Source organism: Erinaceus europaeus, chromosome 13, assembly GCF_950295315.1.
Source record: "Erinaceus europaeus chromosome 13, mEriEur2.1, whole genome shotgun sequence".
Classification (NCBI taxonomy): Eukaryota; Metazoa; Chordata; class Mammalia; order Eulipotyphla; family Erinaceidae; genus Erinaceus; species Erinaceus europaeus.
The window spans coordinates 61,723,128-61,741,800 of record NC_080174.1 but is presented as its reverse complement, the minus strand read 5'-3'; the positions used below and the strand labels follow the sequence as shown (position 1 = coordinate 61,741,800).

The 18,673-nt window shown below is 43.1% G+C and overlaps 1 protein-coding gene across 8 annotated transcripts in view; it reads right to left on the bottom strand.

Annotated features, from left to right (window-relative positions):
* Positions 1-18,673, bottom strand: part of ERI3 (ERI1 exoribonuclease family member 3) — a 138,633-nt gene that overhangs the window by 100,213 nt on the left and 19,747 nt on the right. For all 8 annotated transcript variants that reach the window (XM_060206029.1, XM_016191650.2, XM_007530969.3 and 5 more), the window contains one exon: positions 1,523-1,639. In XM_060206029.1, the coding sequence (XP_060062012.1) occupies positions 1,523-1,639 (117 nt within the window). The remainder of the gene's footprint in view (positions 1-1,522; positions 1,640-18,673) is intronic.

Below are 18,673 nucleotides of genomic sequence, written 5' to 3'. Positions count from 1 at the left end.
CTACTCCTGCACAGGGCTGAGCTCCAATCACATTGTGCCTATGCCAGGTAGTCTAGCAAAAGCTGGCTGTCCCTAAGAGAAGACTACACACAGAGAGTGGAGAGGGGAATAACTCCAGACCAGAGCAAAGCTCAGTCCAAATATTTTTTTTCTTTTTAACTGCTTTTTTATGATTGATTTATTTATGACTAATGAGAGAGAGACAAAGAGAGAGAAAGACAGGGGGAAGGAATGGACCACAGCATCACTCTGGCACATGAAATGCCAGAGATCAAACTCAAGACCTCATGCTTAAGAGTCCAAGGCTTTATTCACTACACCACCTCCCAGGCTATAGGAAAGTGATTGTCATCATCATTACAAAGGTGATTTTGAAAGGGGCAAAAAGACAGACTAGTGCCCCCTGGTGGTGTAGATAATTTTCAAAGAAAAGAGGGAGCAAGAACTTCATGAACAAAAGATTTGAGACTATACATCTTGGCCTGCTATAAACAGCCCACTGGGTTCAGGTGGCAAACATGAGTACCAAGTCTAAGAGTCTTTTAAAACTTCACATCCAAGGCAAGTCAGACCCTCCCCACCAGCACAAAGGCTCATCCCCAGCCTTCTGCTCCATACCAAGGAGATTTCGGGATTGCTCTGGAACTTCCGTTTCATTCAGTTGCACAAATTATGTCACTAAATGAAGGCATAAAGTCTCTAATGCCTTAAATTCTTAACAGATGCCAGAAGTACTCTGGTTTTTCCATCAGCTCTGACCCATAATTCCATGACAGCCTGTGGCCACCAGACTTCATGGCAAGACCACATTATAGGAGAGAGAGGCTGCAGAAGGCTTCCCCATATAGTCTCAACAATCGGAACTACTGAAGGCCTCCTTCTCTGCCAACAGCTCTTCTGAGCCTCCAGCAAATGTCAAAATCTTGTTAGCCCCAGTTTCACAACCTACTAAATGGGGTCGATTATTAGCCTGTTAACAAGATACAAGGTATATATGCCAGTCTAAGATAAAGATGAAGGCATTTCAGCCTTAGCCAAGCTGCAGTCAAACCCCTTCTGAATTGTCCTTTTCTTTCTTCAGGCATAGTATGTGCTTCCCACAAACTCAGCTGATATTACATGCAAGGCCTCTTGGCTCAAAGACAGAGAAACATCTACAGAAAGCTAAGAAAAAAGTTTATTATAACCTCTCCTCCCAACTACATGAAATCTTCACCTCCTGTCAAGGGTTGAAATGGAACCACAGAGAAAGTGAAGTCTATGAACACCACCCTGTCCCCTAGACTCCAAGTGACCAGTCACCAGGAAGGGCAGGGAAGACAAGAAAGGGAAAATGTCAGGGAAGCTGGGACACACTATGCCACTGTTCTCCGGTAGCCTCAATGACCATAGAGGCCTGAGTGGAATGGCAGACTTTGTAATAAGTCAACTTCTGGGTGCTACAGGTACTTGCCTTCACCACAAATAAAACCAAAGCTTCCCCTGTCCAGCAGCCCTTGCTGCTCAGTTCCATGACCCTTACCTCTGTACAGAAGGGAGTGAGTTGTGGATGGACTACAGGCTGGACATACATATGAAAGGTAGATTCAATCTCCATGGTCCGGCCATTTAGCTTCAAGATGGGAAACTCAATAATTTCCTGGATGGGCATAGAAAAGAAAGTAAGGAATACATTTTTTTATTATTATCTTTATATATTGGATAGAGACAGCAATTGAGAGGGAAAGGGGAGATAGGGAGGGAGAGAGACAGAGAGATACCTGCAACCCTGCTTCACCACTCGTGAAGCTTTCCCCCTGCAGGTGGGGACCAGGGGTTTGAACCTGGGTCCTTGTGCACTGTAATGTGTGCACTTAGCCAGGTGCACCACCGCCCAGCCCCAGGAATACATTTTTTTTTTTAATCAAACGTTTCAAACAATAACTCGAGTCAAAAATGAGAGAGTGTTTTCAAACTCACTAGCTCCTACCTGGCCAAAATTCAAGGCTAAGTGAGACTGTGCTGGCTCAGTTATCACCCTAACTTTCCAACTGTTATTAATTTTAAAGGTTTCAGCCTCTGGGAGACTGAAGCACAATCTGTCTCAGTTCCCCAAACGGTTCTCTAGCAGAGGCCTGCTCATTGGAGCCCCTAAAAGCAGGCTTCTTCCCAGGTCCCTGCTCTGGAATGAACCTGGATTTCCAGCCATCAGAACAATGTGCAGATGTTTGCATATGAAGTTTAAATAGAGCCAATGAGTTTCTTTATTAGTTCTCTGTTGTCTTTAGATTTTTTTTTTTTTTTTTTTGGTTTGGTTTGGTTTGGTTTGGTTTGGTTTCTTTTGTTTTAAGATAAACAATAAACAAAGTCAAAGGGAATGCTAAAGGGAAGGAGAAAACAACAGTAATAGGAGCTAGAAAGCTTCCCACCTTTCTTTCAGGCAGTAGCTCTCCCCTTTCCCTGCACCCCCCCCACCCCCAACCGCTTAGCCAGCCCTTCCCAGTCCACTGGAACGTAATGGAAGAGAAGGAGGAGGAGTGACAATTTGTTTGGTGTCTCTAAGATTAATTTGTCTCCGTTATTTAATAGAGATGCACAGCATCAAGGTCCTGGTGTGCAAACAGGCTTGCAGAATGCTGGCTGTGCAGCATGCCTCATACATTGCTCCTGGGGAGGGAGGAACACACCAGCGGGGGGAGAGGGCAGGAGAGAGCACACATGCACCAGAGAAAAGAGGGAAAGCAGGAAGAGAGAATAAAAAAAATATTGCTTTTTAATATTCAAAAACAGTTTGCAAAATTTAATCAAAGCAGAGGAAAAGCTAACATTTTTACCACTTTGACATTTTTATTAGCGCTTTCATAAATTTTTAAAACATGAATGGAATTAGTTTACAACACACACACAAAAAAAACTGCCCTGAAAACATCTGGAAGAGACAAATAGGAAATAATAAAAAAAATAAATAAAAGTAAAATTCGCTAAGTAAAATTAGCATGTGGAAAAGGCATCCACTGCAGAGAGAGAACAGAGGCTTTGCCCACTTGGTGGCCCCAACTATTAGATTCCCATGGCATCTCTATCCCAGAGCAACCCCCACCATTATAAAGAGACCTTTCCCATATCACTACAATCAAGGAAAAATTGTTCTCCCCAGGGAAGCCTAAAGCAGCACAACAGAAACCACTGACACCTGACTGCATGTAGGAAACAGGTAAGTGGGAAGACAGAAAAAGAAATAGCCAACCTCCTTGACAGCCAAGGGCAGCCAGGTGTCTTCCAACATACACACCCAAACACACCCACTATTATCGGTCTGGCTTTTAAAGCATCTGTTTCAATCCAACACATCACAGAAGACATAGAGGTCAAATGAAGGCAGTCAGATTTCATGTCAGAGAAATTAAAAGGTTCTGGGTTGATCCCTAGAGATGGGGGAGCTGATAGGAGCCACCAGAGCTAGGAAGCCAAAAAAATGCTTCTGGGTGGAGGCAGCCAGGGAGATGAAGAGGAGGCCCTGGATGCTGCTCAGACTAGGTGATGCCTCTCTTCCCAAGTCCAAGAGAAGTAGGTACTTATCTCTGAGTCCCCAGTAATAGCCCCTTCATCTTCCTACTAGGCACTACCAGGCAGACAAGATAGAGAATCTTAACCCGCTGCGCTACCGCCCGACTCCCTCCTCTCCCTACTTTTTAAACACACACACACACACACACACACACAGAGACACACACACACACACACAGAGACACACACACACAGACACACACACACACACACACACACACACATGGCAAAATACACAAGACTGCCAAAAGCTCTGAAGTGAGGCTCACCTGCCTCCAGAATTTCTGACATATTCCTCCTCTCCCATGAAGTAAAAGAAACACTTCCCCTACAGAAAGCACTGCCTAGCCTGGTGAGTTTGGCTGCCCTGGTGTCTAAGGGAACAGATACTGCCAGCTTCTCACTAACAATGTTAGCTGGGCCCACAATGAGATTTAACCTGTGACACAACTGTACTTTTCATTTAAACTTTCATTTGGACAGAAGCAGTGTTTGGAGACCTGCAGTTTGTCCTGCTAATAAAGACAAGTGTTGGGACCTTTAAGGATGCCATTCATCTCTGGCTTTTATTAAATTCAATTTTCTTAAGCCCATGATACATTATGAAATTAGGAGTTGACATTCCTCTGGAAAAAAAAAATCTATCAAACATAAATAGAAAAAAAAACAAACCCTCTATTACCAAGAATTTATGGCTTAAAGTTGATCTCTTTCCACTTTTCTACAAGCACATGGTTTGTTTTAGATATCTGAAATGTTATTACAGATCTAAAATTTCATTAGTATTTCTTATAAAAATAGTAAGAGCTTTAGCCCTTGCTCTGATTATCAAGGAGTCAGCATCTCCAGTAGATGCTCCAAAAGCTTGACTTTGCTGCTGCTAGTTTTCTTACCACCCAACCCCCTAAACCTAAGAAGATAAGGTCAACCTAAGCACTCACACTTGTTTCTCCAAGAAGAAGAAACAAGGCAGTCTCAGCTCCATACAAAAAGAGAGGTATACTCTTAAAATACCTGGGGTTTGGGAGCCCAAAGCTCAAAGACGATAAACTGAACTCTTCCCTAGTATTGCTATTTCAATAGCCAGGTCTTCTCTCCAACACCAAAAGGAGGAACTTCTATGGGCAAGTATCAGAACATGATGCATTGGATCGACCTTCTCGTGGTGCATCCCGTGAGTACCCATTCATTGGGGAAACTGACGATCCTTCCTAGCCAACTGAATCCACATGGATCCCAGTCACTTTCAAAGCCAGCAACAAGCAGCTCCTGACAGCTTTCAACCTGACGCTGTTGACTGGCTATGGAAGAAGGGCAAACGCTAGAAGAAGAAGAAGAATATGATTTTGCAGGGGTTCATTCTCAGAGCCATCAGTAGCTGTTGTAACCTTGAACCCTGGCATATTCATTTCAGCCACTGAGTATGCAAAAAAAAAAAAAAAAACTGCTGATAAAAGATCTTCTGGAGAGTTAGACCAGAAAGGACCCCACTTAAATGCATCTTACCTTCCTATACTGCCCAGTCAAGGCTGCAACCTCAAAACATCAACCCCAACAGCTCATTCATAGAAGATCCCAAATCTGTATCAAGGTGGAACAACTAACTGTGTGGTTAGGGCACCTGAAGCCCAAAACTCCAAGTTTTCAGTTGACAATGATCAGAGGAGTAGCCCAAAACTATACAGTAGTTACATTAATTCCAACTTAAGAGTTTATGAAGATGTGTCTGTGAACCTATTTCTAGGCCTAATTATTCAGAAAAAGAAAGTAATCCTTATCCCTCCTTTGTTCTCCCTCAATGTCACTATTCTCCAGGGGGGAAAAGACTCTTTAGAAACAGTTAAGGATCTACTGCTGTAAAAGCAGCACCAATAAGGAAAGGAGAGTTTTTCTTTTTTTTTCCCCCATCTCTAGCAACATTTTCATAATTCTTTACTTATTTATGCCATTTTCATTCAATTAAGCTACCTGAGCATCATGACATAGTAGAGGTGTTAGAGTGGGATCTGGAGATAAGATACAGTCTCTGCTCTGGAGGAGAGCATAGATTACAGTGAGCAGAGAAGGTTAAGTACACATGGTGCAAAGTGCAAGGACCAGCATAAGGATCCCAGCTCCCCACCTACAGGGGGGTCGTTTCACAAACAGTGAAGCAAGTCTGCAGGTCTCTATCTTTCTCTCGCCATCTCTGTCTTTTTGTCCTCTTTTGATTTCTCTCTGTCCTATCCAACAACAACAACAGCAATTAACAACAATGATAAACAACAAGGGAAAAAATGGCCTCTAGGAGCAGTGGATTCGTAGTGTAGGCACTGAGCCCCAGTGATAACCCTGGAGATGATGATGATGATGATGATGAAGAAGGAGGAGGAGGAAGAGGAGGAGGAGGGGAAGAAGAAGAAGATACATGAACAAATAATGAACAATGTGCTATGATGGATATCTTAGTAGAGAGATGCATCATGTGCTATGCTTTTCAGTTTGCAATGTGCTTTCAAATACATTTTCTGATCTTACCCATATTCATCCTCAAAGGTAGGCCTTATCACCATCATCATCAATAACTATTAAGCATCTACTTACCAGGCAGTGGTTGGGTGTGAAAGTAAGATCTGGCTCTTCTGAGATGTTCAAAGGCTGGTCAAGAGTCATAAGAGAGCAGGCCCCAACACCCCTGAAGAACTTGAAAATGGGAATCATTTCTTTCCATTTATTGTTTTCCATGTGGGAGACACTTGGCTAAATGCTCAGTATAAATGATTATCATGAATTCTCCCATCAACTCATGAGGTAGGAACCACTATTATCCTTTCCCTTCACCCCACCCCACCCCCACACACAAAAAAAAAACCTATGGCCCCCAAAGAAGTTGTCACTTGCTCAAGGTTATATTGCTAGTAAGAGACAGAGCTAAGACTCCAAACAGTGAAAATCAGAGCAGAAAATCAGACCTTTTCAGAATCTGAAGGGTTAAGAAAGATCTGATTCTTCCAGTCTGAAAGGCTATCTTCAGAGAGTTCAGCCTAGCATCTCCAAGGAAGAGAGACTATACTCTCAATTAAGGAGAGCAGTGAATATAGACTGTGGATTATGCAGACAGAGAACTGCCTGTGGAAAGGCTCCACACAGATAATGCTCTGCTCTCTAAGCTCACAAGGCAAGAATCACAAGCCCTCAAGGTGCTTCTTTAGCACCCAACTCCTTGCTAGCACTTGAACAAACATATGAAAGAGTGGATAGATGGCAAAACAGAAGCCAAGCACAAAGCTCTCACAGAAAATACACAACTCTGCTGACCGAATTTCACAGAGCTTTCCAAAGGACCATAAAGGCAAAGTAACCTACCTAAGGTGACAGAGCCAGGATTCAAGCCTAAGTATACACTAATATTCCAAATCACTTTTTTCTACCAGAGTCCTTTGCCTCTTAGCTCTAGGCAGTTTCTCGTTCTCTCTCAACCAATGAAAAACCACCAATATGCCAGCTTCCTATTAGCCTGGAACCAAGAATTTCCTAGAATACAGACTTCTGGTACTATAGTCAGGATTCTCAGTTACCCTATATCATCCACAAGCAACTCGCATCATCAGGATGTCCAAGAGTAAAACATCAGAATCTTCAAAAGCCTGTCTGCTCACAGTGGATGGGAAATGGTCAAAGGACAAAAGTCACAGAATTAAGATAGTTTCGAAGTATTCATCATTCCAAACCTAGTCTATCCACTGCCTCCCTCAATAAAATGCCAACTGCAAATCTCACTGTTGGCTAAGGAAGACTGAGAGATGAAAAAGCAGCACCAAGCAAATATTCTTTTACTTTTTTTTAAGTGATTAGAGGTTTAAGCTACAGAGAGGCTTTCAATACGGCTGCTTTCTAATTGCTCAGCTAGGAACTCCAGTGATTCACCTGATAAACTGAAGACAAACCTCAACAGCATTTGAAATGGAGCTTCACACCCACAATCAGTAGATTACAAGAAATAAATGTACAGGTTGCTTTCAGGGTATTCAAACTTCCTTGAACTAAAGATCCAAAGTGATAAGATTATTTTTGAAGACAGAACAACAATATAAGGATTTTAGGCAGGTAGGACAGCTGGAATTTCTTTACAAAGGAACACAGGGTTTAATAGCATAGCAGTTTCACAGACCTTCTTTTCCATAGCAGTTTCTCCTTTGCCTGAGAGGATGGTGCTACAGTCCTAACTGAACCAAGGAAATGAGCTGATCATTATTTAATAGTATCCCTCTCTCAATCTAGGAAGCAGCATTCCATCTACTTAACAGACATTAACCACTAATATGTCTCTTCCCTTTATCCTCTAAAGAAAATCCCAAAAGAGGTAAACAACCCTGCACAGAAAAGTTACAAATGCAGCAGCAGCATACCACAAGGTAGAAAAAGCAGTACCTAACAAAAAAAGTAAAGGTTTTATACAAGAATTTGGTTTATGAATTTAAAAAAATTGCAAAGGTGAACACTTTCTCCAAGGGATCAAGGAGCACCCTGGCCTCAGGGCAGAAGAGAAGTTTGAATATGTGAGGAGCCATACTAGGCAACAAAGGGGGTATGGTTTGCTTAACAGTTTCTCTCTTGGAAAGAAAAAAAAGAGAGAGAAAGAAAAGAAAAAAAGACATTTTATGCACAAGGAGCTTATTTCTTAAACAAACACTCGTGGTTTTGATTTACACCACAGCCTGCTCCTAAATAATTTATGGCGGGTTAAATTTATTGCCGAGCCCTGGCTGGCTGCAAATTCGAATTGCCAAATAATTAGATTTTAGGGCAAAGCTTATAAATTACCCGTCGATTTGTCCGGACTTGTTTGTCAGTTGCTTTGTGCTTCGGGTCATCTTTGGCATTTGGCTGTTTGGGTTTTAATTGCTGATTTACACTTTGACAGATGAGAGCTGATGCTCTAAGTTTCAGGACAAGGAAGGGTGAAAAATCAGAGCTTTAAGAGGCTGATTTTTCACCTGCATGTTCTTCTTCACCCAGTCCCACAGACTTTAAAGCAATTAAAATGTAGAAAAGATATGGAAAACAGAAATTAATATTCTTTATTAGGGGAGGGTGAAGACTAATTATAATTTACTTTTATTGATATACTGGTTTTAAAATACAAAAAAGATAGGAGTTCTAAAGTCTTAGACTGTATTCTCACCTAGGGGTATGCACCCTGATATCTACCTACCTCTGGTGTGCCAGATGCTGAATCAGCCTCCCTTCACACATTTTTAGATACTTGATAGTAAATAACTTCAGATATTAGTGGCCTCTGTGAAGCCAATCCTTCAGGGCAACAACTGAGTGGTTTCTTTGTAGCTACCTGTATACCAATATTTGTCAAAAATTGGATTGAGACAAATCTCAGGTCACGTGCAGGAGAGGTCCCCAAAGGTGGCACTAAGGGAGGGCATGAACGTGGAAGGGTATCAAATCTAACTCACCATTTGGGTGGTAGAAAAAAAATCTCTCTAGTGAGTGACCCAGCTCTGCCCACTACACTAGCAAGAATGCCTAAAGACTTTTACTATGCTCCTTGGAGAAGTACAATTTGCCTTCAGCCACCTGCTACCCCCCAAAAAATTACTATGAGGCCATGAGTCAGAATAATAACCATATTATGTTCTAAGCACTTACATTTTATTCTTCTAGTGGTCCTATAAGACTGGTACAATTATTAATCCCATTTTGCCAATAAGGCATAAGGAATACACATAGGTGGTGAAGTCAGTACTCAAATCCAGAGAACAGTTCTGCAATCCATGCTTTGAACCACGGTTATTATTAGACTGCTTCTCAGCAGAACCACTTCCATCTCAGATCCCCTCACACCAGAGGTTCAGAGACCACATTCTGGGACTTGGGAACATAACAGCTAAAACCTTTTCAGTTTACCAACCAGAAAGGTGTGTGTGGGTGTTGTATGCTTTACACTGGGTTGTTCTAGCTCTCCCCCTGCCAAGAAAATTGGATCAGTCCTGCTAGTTTCGCGGGCCCACTTGGCCCCGCCCCAAGGAACCCCGAGAGAGTTCCAGAGTTCCAGAGTTAGAGAGTGCTTGGCGCCGCCGCAGGGAAAAGAGGCAGGAGAGTTCTGTTTGGTGATTAGTTTGGTTTAGTTTATGAATCGTTGTTCCTGAATAAAGAAATACAGCTTCCCTGCCCAGCCGTATGTCTCTGGTCGTCTCTGTTACCCGCCCGTGAAGCTAGCCCGGCCAGCTGGAGCCTCCGAATTTTAACAACATGTGGGGGGGGTCACTCTTGTACAAGATCACAGCTGAATCTTAGATAAACACCGTTTTCTCCAATTAATGCAGATGTGCTCAAGGTCTGACAGCTGAGGGGAGAGGGGTGATGATGAGGCAGGAATAGTAGGTAACCAAGACAAAACCAAGCCCACTCCAGTAGACTGAAGGTGCTGGTTAGGTGACCTAAAGAAGCTGGTTGAACTTCACTCCTTATTTAGTAATCTCCACCTAAGATTTCAGGGGCTGCTGGTCTCTTCATAGTAGACTCCATCCTACAGTTTATTTCCTAGAATTCCTATTCTTTATCCACACTTGACAGCCAGAAGCCAAGACAGGGAAACAGTTGTGTTGGTTTGACTGTAGAGTTTTTTAAAAATTATTGACCAGGGGTGCCGGGCAGTGGCACATCCAGTTAAGCAGACATAGTACTAAGCTCAAGGACCAATGCAAAGATCCAGGTTGGAGCCCCGCTCAATCCCCGGCATGGCTTTATGCCTGAACTGAGCAGTGGTCTGATCCTCTCTTATACTCCCTCCTCCCTCAAGCCTTCTCTCTCACAATAAAGAAATAAATTTTAAACACACACTCACTCAAGACTAGAGTGCTTACCAGTCCCTTTCTCCAAAAAAATACCTTCCTTCTGTCTAAATGAACCAAAAAGGAAAAAAAGAAGAAGAAAAGTACCTTTCCTATGAGGACCATTCATTACAGACCCAAGCCAGGAAATCATCTGTGCTATCTCATTGTCTTTAGGTCTGAGAAAGGCCTAACAGCTGCCACAAATCTGGAAAAGAATCACAGTAATTTCTGTCATTTCCTGAGGTACCAGCTGGGGACTCCAACCAATATTACTGAACACCACATCCCGCACCATCACTATGAGCTTACTTTAAGACCCACCCCTGCATTGTTATTCTACTCTATCACCTATCTCATGAAAGCAGACTTATTGAAATAGTATATTTCATCCCATTCACTGATCTTCACCTATTCCATCTCTAAGTACCAATTCATTTCTGTTGGCCTTTCATTCAAATGCTCATAGTTCTAGAAAAAAACCTGGGAATGACACAACAATCACAAGTCATGGCTCTCAGTCTGTATCGTACTTTTGGAGACCAAAGTTCCAAGTTTTCTAGGTACTTAATCATCCTGCCTCTCATAGGCTAAAGGTCAAACAGTTCATGAAACAGATCCTAGAGCAGTAACTACTAAGGAACTCCCCTAACTCCTCTATACCAGTTCCCCATGGTTTGAACCTTCAGCTCAGAGCACCCCATGCATAACAACTACAGGTCAGGTGGGGGTAGATTGCATAGTGGTTATGCAAAGAGACTCTCATGCCTGAGCTTCAAAGTCCCAGGTACAAATCCTCCTCACCACCACCACCACCAAGGTAAGCCAGAGCAGAGCAATGCTCTGGTAAAATACAAAACAAAACAAAACAAACACAACTACAGGGTCCACAGTCCAAATGTCTGAGCACCACTGACTGCCAGGATCCTAGTAGTATCCAAAGGAGCCATGAGCTACTTAAAAGCATGGTTTCCAAGTTCATTTCTTTCCCAGAACATCAAAGGGCTGCCACATGAAACCTGTCCATTCCCACTATAAACACCTTAGTCCAACCCACTAACATCTTTTTTTAAGAAATGCCTCCTGGGGTTGGGAGATGTTTACCCAGTAGAGCTGACTCTTTATTGTGAAGACACCAGATTCAAACTCTGCACCATAAGAAAGCAACATAAATAGAGATGGGGGAGTTCCATGGATGGCAGAATCATGTTGCATTATCTTCTCTCTCTCTCTCTCTCTCTCTCTCCTTCTCTTCTCTTCTCTTCTCTTTAAAATAATGAGAAAAGTTACTCTCCCCCTGCCAAAAATAAGGGAGATACAAGCCGGCTAGCCAGTTTCCCTACATCTTATTTCAACCTCTAAGGACACTTTTCTCTTGGTTCCTAGGAAGTCTATCTTGCAACAATGTATTTCTGTTTCTTCTCTTCCACTCAATTTTTTTTTTTCCGGTTATCTCCAGGGCTTCACCATTCTGGGCTGACTTGTTAAGATAGAGGTAAAGAGGGAAACAAACCACAGCACTAGGGGTTGGGGATGCATTGGATCGACCTTCTTGTGGTGCATCCCGTGAGTACCCATTTATTGGGGAAACTGATGATCCTTCCTAGCCGACTGAATCCACATGGATCCAGTCACTTTCAAAGCCAGCAACAAGCAGACATCAGGCTCAACCTGACGCTGTTGACTGGCTACGGAAGAAGGGCAAACGCTAGAAGAAGAAGACTAGGTTGGGTGGTGGCATGCCTGGTTGAGAGCACAAGTTAACATTTGCAAGGACCCAGGTTCAAGGCTCCATTCCCCAGTGAAACGGGCTGGGTGGTGGCATACCTAGGTGAGCGCACATGTTACAGTGCATAGGACCCAGGTTCGAGTCCCTGGTCCCCATCTGAAGGGGGAAAGCTTCATAAGTGGTGAAGCAGGGCTACAGGTGTGTCTCTGTCCCTCTCTATTTCCTTCCCTCTTGATTTCTAGCTGTCTCTATCCAATAAATACAAAGATAAATAAAAATTTTTTAAAAAGCAGTGAAGCAGATCCTTAAGTGTCTCTTTCTTTTCTTCTCTACTTCTCCCTTCCCTCTCAATTCCTCTGTCTTATCAAGTAAAAAGGGAAAGGGGAAGACCACCAGGAGCAGTGGATTCATCATGCAGTCACCAAGCCCCAGAGACAGCTCCTGTGACATAAAAACCACAGCACCCAAGCTTCCTTCAATGCAGTGGGGTCCAGTCTAGAACCTGTGTCATGCATATGGCAAGGACCCAAGGGAGTTATTTTGCCAGTCCAACACTTTCCATTCTATTGATTTCACACGTCCTATTCTGGCTCACCAACCTTGCCCCCAACTTCCCTGCAGACTATCACACTTCCCCTCCTTCCAGGAGTAATGGCATCTCTAAATATAGTCTTTGCCAACATCTAGTCTTCAAGCCAAACCCTGGCAGGAAGGGACTTTCCAGAATGACACACTGGCCACAGACCTGGAGTAGAAGTGGCCTCTCATGTAGCAGATCTGTTTTGCTCTCCACAACCAAGATTTTCCATTGGCTTAGGACAACGAGGGACTGGACCAAAATAGCAGCCCAATCCATGACACCACTACTTCAGATTAAAAGCTTCCCTGATGCCTGCCTCTCCCTCTAGAGTCTACTTACCACTTCTCTGGCTTTCCCAGCACCTAACAGAGCTTTGTAGCACTCAATATATATAAACCCTTCTCTCCCTGCTCCAGCCTCCTCACCCAACTGCTACAGCCCTGTGGCCTGGGGGGCTAGTGTCAATCTGGGAGGACTCTTGTTCCAGGCTTTTAGGCTATGACTCAATTTTCGCAGCTGGAGTTCAAAACTCATCACACAAATGTATGACTGCGGGGCCTTTTCAAGTGTTGTGAACACCCAGAATAAGAAAATAAAAATAATCACCCCAATGACATCTTAATCAACATGATGCAGGATCCTTTTCCCCAACAAGACACAGAAATGGAGAAAGCAACTCCTAATATCAGTTTCCTTATGTCAAATGCCTGTGATCAGTCTACAAGTAAGAAACATAATCAATAATGGGGAATGACAAGACAGGGTGGGGGTAGGGAGAAGTGAAGTCGATGAATTTGTTGAGAAATACTCTTATGGATTTCACTCCCACTCTTTCTTTTCATGGCTGCACCTGTTGCTGCTATTGGGACAAAGAACTCAGCCCCTTACCCCCACCTCACCCTCAGCCCCACCCCCATACCCCCCAGTCACCTTTGTTCTAGCAAATGTCTTTGGTTACCCAGGCCCTCATGCCTCTACCTTAGCCCTGTCCTCCGCCCTTCTATCAAGGTTAGTCAGCCAGCTGTTTATCTGTCTCAAGGGCCTGAACTTTCCTGATCTGTGGAAGGTGGACCTCCCAAAGGATGTCTAGTAGATCCAGAATTAAATTCCCAGGCCTTTGCTCTGCAGTCCTTGTCTCACCCTGGAGACCTGACAGCTGAGATCCCTGATAATGACTCAGAAATCCAGTCCACACAGTGCTTCCTCACCCTTATCGCCCACATTTTATTGGCTAAAATCACCCTTAAACCTCTTCTTAGCTTTGGTGTTCTCACTTACAGAATCCTAGTAAGACTTTTCTACTTGGAATATGGGAAGTAGCAAACAACTAATACAGATAATCCTATGAATTGAGTAACAATATATTTTCGAGATTCAAAGTCTTCCCTCTTCCCCATTTTCAAACCCCCACAAATAAGCCTGTAATCTAAGCCAGTTTCTTCAGACTTTGGAGAATTCATCCTGGCTTACTCTAGAAGCACTTTCTTCCAGCCCCAATACAACAATTCTGAGAAGCCTCAGGCTGACCAAGCTCTTGTGCAGTCTCCTAACTGCAAGCCTATGTGACCCCCAACACTGAGTAGGGTCAATTATCCCCCTCCTTTGCACACCCACAGCACCAAGTACTTGCTTATGAGATGGTAGTTTCCATACTGCCTAACCATGGATACACATATCCCCGCACTCTTCAACTGTGTGTTTTCTTAACTTGTCTTTCTACACCCTGCATCCAACACAGAGATTGAAGTTGCTATCCAAAGAGTAAAAAGAGGCTTTTTTTTATTGTCTCTAAGGTGGTTACAATGAGATCCTCCCCATTCCTTTGCCGACTTGGTTGGTTTTGTCAGGTCCAACAAAAACATTTAAAGGCAGTTCAGTACTAAAGCTAGTTTACAGTCCCTGATTTCATTCACTGTTTATCAATGGCCCTATTCTTTAGAATTCTTCCCCACCACCAACCTTAGCCCAGTGTCTAACAAAATCTGCATTCCAACAGATGTCTCAGCCCTGAGGAGGCTGCTGAGATAATAAAGAGACTGGTGCGGATGTTTCCTGGTTTGCACTAAATTATGTGGTGATTTTGTTACCAGTGACTCAGTGCTCCCTAAAGAAAGTTCCCAGTTCTACCCTCAGGCCACTCCATAGGCAAACTACACACCATGACAGTTTAAAGGTATAAGCCCTGGGGAAGGCACAGAAGCAGTAGGAATAGAACAAATAAACCCACTTCATTCGTGCCTCTGATATACCAAACACACAAGGCAGCACCACCATGCATCAGTGCTCCACTCCATGAGATGTATATTTTACTTCTACATTGCTATGTCTGCTCCAGAGAAAAAATGGCCCTTTGGCTTTCATGTGAACTTACAACAGGGCCAAGACATGGACACGGCAAATGTCTGTTCCCACTCAGGAAGCAGCAGTGAGAAGACACACAGAGAGTAAGGGGGGAGGCTCAGCTCTAGGGAAGACCACCAAGAAACAGAAGCCTGGGAGGAGGGGAGAGACACCACATTTATGCAGGTCACAACAAAAAGGACAAAAGGACTTAGTGGGATGCCTCATTCTTACCACCATCACCAATAGAGGAATTAATTTATGGTGACCCTGGAAAAAAGAGATGTATTAAAGCAGAGATATAACTAAAAAGAAAAACAATAATTGCTCTGATGGGCACAGGGAAAATTATTCCAGGACTCGGGAGCCTGTGCAAGAACACTTATGGCTCACACAGTCATCATAACTCAGACCCTCAAGCATTTTGTTCTCTGCTTGTGGTGTTAACTTTAATGCCTTAACATATAACACCATCCACACTAACACAAAATACTACACATGCCAGATGAGGCTGAGTTATAGTTGCTGTGGGAAGCATAACTTTGAATTTCCTGATTTTGGTGCATTTAATCTCAACCATAATGTTACATTAACGTCGGTTTTGCATTTCATTTCCCAGTTTAGAAGAATAGCATCGTGCCTTCGCTAGTTTGTATGGGGGGAAAAAGGCAGGCTGGGTCACAAGCAGATGGACCACATAACCCCAACTGGGCTCTCCCACTAAAAACTTGGCCCAACCACCTCCCACCTCCCACCCCTCAACCCCCCTGGGAGGGGTTGTCCTTCTCTATGGAACTCTCTTTTGCTCCACATGGGAGTGCTTGGTAACCAAGAACAGAGAAAAGGAAAGAAGCTAAATATGAAGCAAGAGCAATTCACTGAGTTAAGGGTAGAAAGGGGCTCCTGCCTCTCAGCTTTTGAAAGAGGAGAAGAGGATCAATATAGTTTGATCTGTTAGGGATCTTAACCAATTTCCTGTAAAGTTTTCCAAAACGTCTCCCTCACAAAAGACTAATATTGCTATGCTAGTGCTAAGTCATACTGACATCCTTCAACTGCCTTTCTCCCATATTATTCCTTCTCCTGTTGCCATCAACCCTCTCCCACCCCCACCCCCAACCCTCTCCTCCCAAAATAGCCCAGCATCTGGACAATTTTCTATAAAACAGAAACTCCTCTACTCCTAGTTTAACTCAAAATGCAGATGGAGTTTCCTTAAGGTTTCCTTTAAAGAAAAGTAAAGAGAGAGAGAGAGAGAGGAAGGAACGAAAGAAGGAAGGAAAGAAGGAAGGAGGGAAAGAAATCCCTGTGGACAAAAACCAAACAATAGAAAACCCCAACCTCAAAGGTCATTTTTCTCCAAAGTTATGGGCACTTGAATACAGGTGAGAAGGAAAATAGTTGGCTGGGAATGCTGCAAAGCAATGAGCAAAACACTGCACCCAGGAGCCTGATGAATAGCCAGGGGAACTCAAGAAGGGAGGGTGGTCCTAGTCAGAACATCAGTTCCCATAGAAGGAGGGTTATGCCACCCCACCCCCAGCTGGAGAGCTGAGGTTACTTCTTCCTCCTCAGGTGCTGTGGCCTGTACCTCATTTCCTCACTTACATTCACTCTGGTCTTTTCTCAACACTGAGGTGGTGAGAGAACTTGCCTCCAGGTTAAAGATGCACAATTAAAGATACCACCAAAGCTTTCAGGCTGCTCCCTGGGCTTCAAGGTCACAACCACCATCACTGCATGCTCATCCACACCAAAATGAGCAACATGAACTTCTGCTAGTGAGGACAAAAGGAGCTGTGATTTTCCCAAGTCAGATAAAATCTACTTTTGTAACAAGAAACAATTCCGGAAGGAAGGAAGGAAGGAAGGAAGGAAGGAAGGAAGGAAGGAAGGAAGGAAGGAAGGAATCTTGCTGCTCAACCCATTTTAAACCACTGAAAGTAAAATTTAAATTAAAAAAAAAAGTTTTCAAATGAACAAAGTCTTATGTTGAACAAATATTTACCATACATATTTGAAATAAGTAAAACAAATGCAAAACCCAGAAAGTGAAAGGCAATTAGTAACAACCTAACCACTCCAGTTTCACCTAGCTGAACAAAGTACCAAATAAACAAAAATGATGACAAATAAATGGAAAATACCAAATGTTTTTACCATGTTTATAGCCAACACTGTTAACTCACAAGTACAACAGAACCTACACCTGTCAAGTTTTCATAATCACATTCCTTTAAGAGAGTCCCAATAACCTGACTCAGGAACTTCTGAAAACCAGAGACAGGTTAAGTGAAATGAAACCTGTGCCAAGCTTCCAGAGAGGCCCTGGCCCCAAACCTGTTTTGGCCTCCCCTAAGCAAACGGGGTATGAAAATACTCCCATAAGAATCAGCAGTGTCTTATTCAGAAGCTTTAAAAGTTCTTGGGAGCTGGTAGTCAACATGAGAGCCAAGATAGTTGTGATTCATAACCCTGAGCTTATCCTTCAGAGACATACTGACCTTGCCTCTTAAGTCTCTGTCAAGTGGTCAGCCATCAAGCTATTCTGAGGCAGTGTAAGTAGGGAAAGCTGATCTAACTTACATACCATATTCTAATCTCTTCCCTATGTCTTCTAGAAGTTCATTCCATCACAAATCACAATCCTTCCTGCTTCCATTTAAATCCATTTATTTTTAACCCTTATTAAAATGAAGAGTAAGTTATCATATTCCTTGAAGTAACTCATCCCATATGATGCAATTACTGAGTCTGGACAAGAAATCAGTCAATAAAGCTATACTTAATTCCCTTTATTTTGAAGTCCTATAACCACTGTACTCCTAATGATAGTCATCCCTCTTATCTTGGGCTCTCAAAATTTCTCCACCTCTGTGGTCCAGGAGGTGGTGCAGTGGATAAAGCATCGGACTCTCAAGCATGAGGTCCTGAGTTCAATCCCCGGCAGTAGATGTACCATAGTGATGTCTGGCCCTTTCTCTCTCCTCCTATGTTTCTCATTAATAGATAAATAAAATCTTTTTTAAAAAAAAAAAAAACCTCTCACTGCCTTTGTTGACTAGGAGACCTCATACAGAGGCTGTAATGAGAACCTGATCTATGATAGCCTCAGCAGAAGGGCACAGTCCTACCTGGGAGAAGTTATAAACTTCTCTAATGACCCTTCCACACCTTCTCTGACTCTTACTAGGATCCTGCTACCTGCAAAATTGAAAGATTTTTTTAAAGGGGGAGTGGGAATGGTGTGACCATCACTAGCAGCCTCAAGTCACTCCTGAGTGACTGACTCATCCTTCCCTCTCCTCAAGGAGGTCCAATGGGTAGTCCCTACAGAGCTATCTGGACCCAAATCACCTTCCTACCTGTTGATCACAACAGTGCAGAAGCTTAATGAAGTAGAGCTGCATTACATTTATCACCAGCCCTAGATCCACTCAAATTCATCACTATGACACAGGAAGAAGTTAGATTGATCTGACAGGATTTGCTCTCCTTCACAAACCCATGTAAGTTATTATTCAGTACCCTATGCTCTTCTAGCTGTTTGCTGATTGATTATCTGACGATCAGGTCAAGTATCTTCTCTAGAATCACAGTAAACTAACAGGTCTATAATTTCCAAGATCATTCGTATTCCTCTTTTAAAGA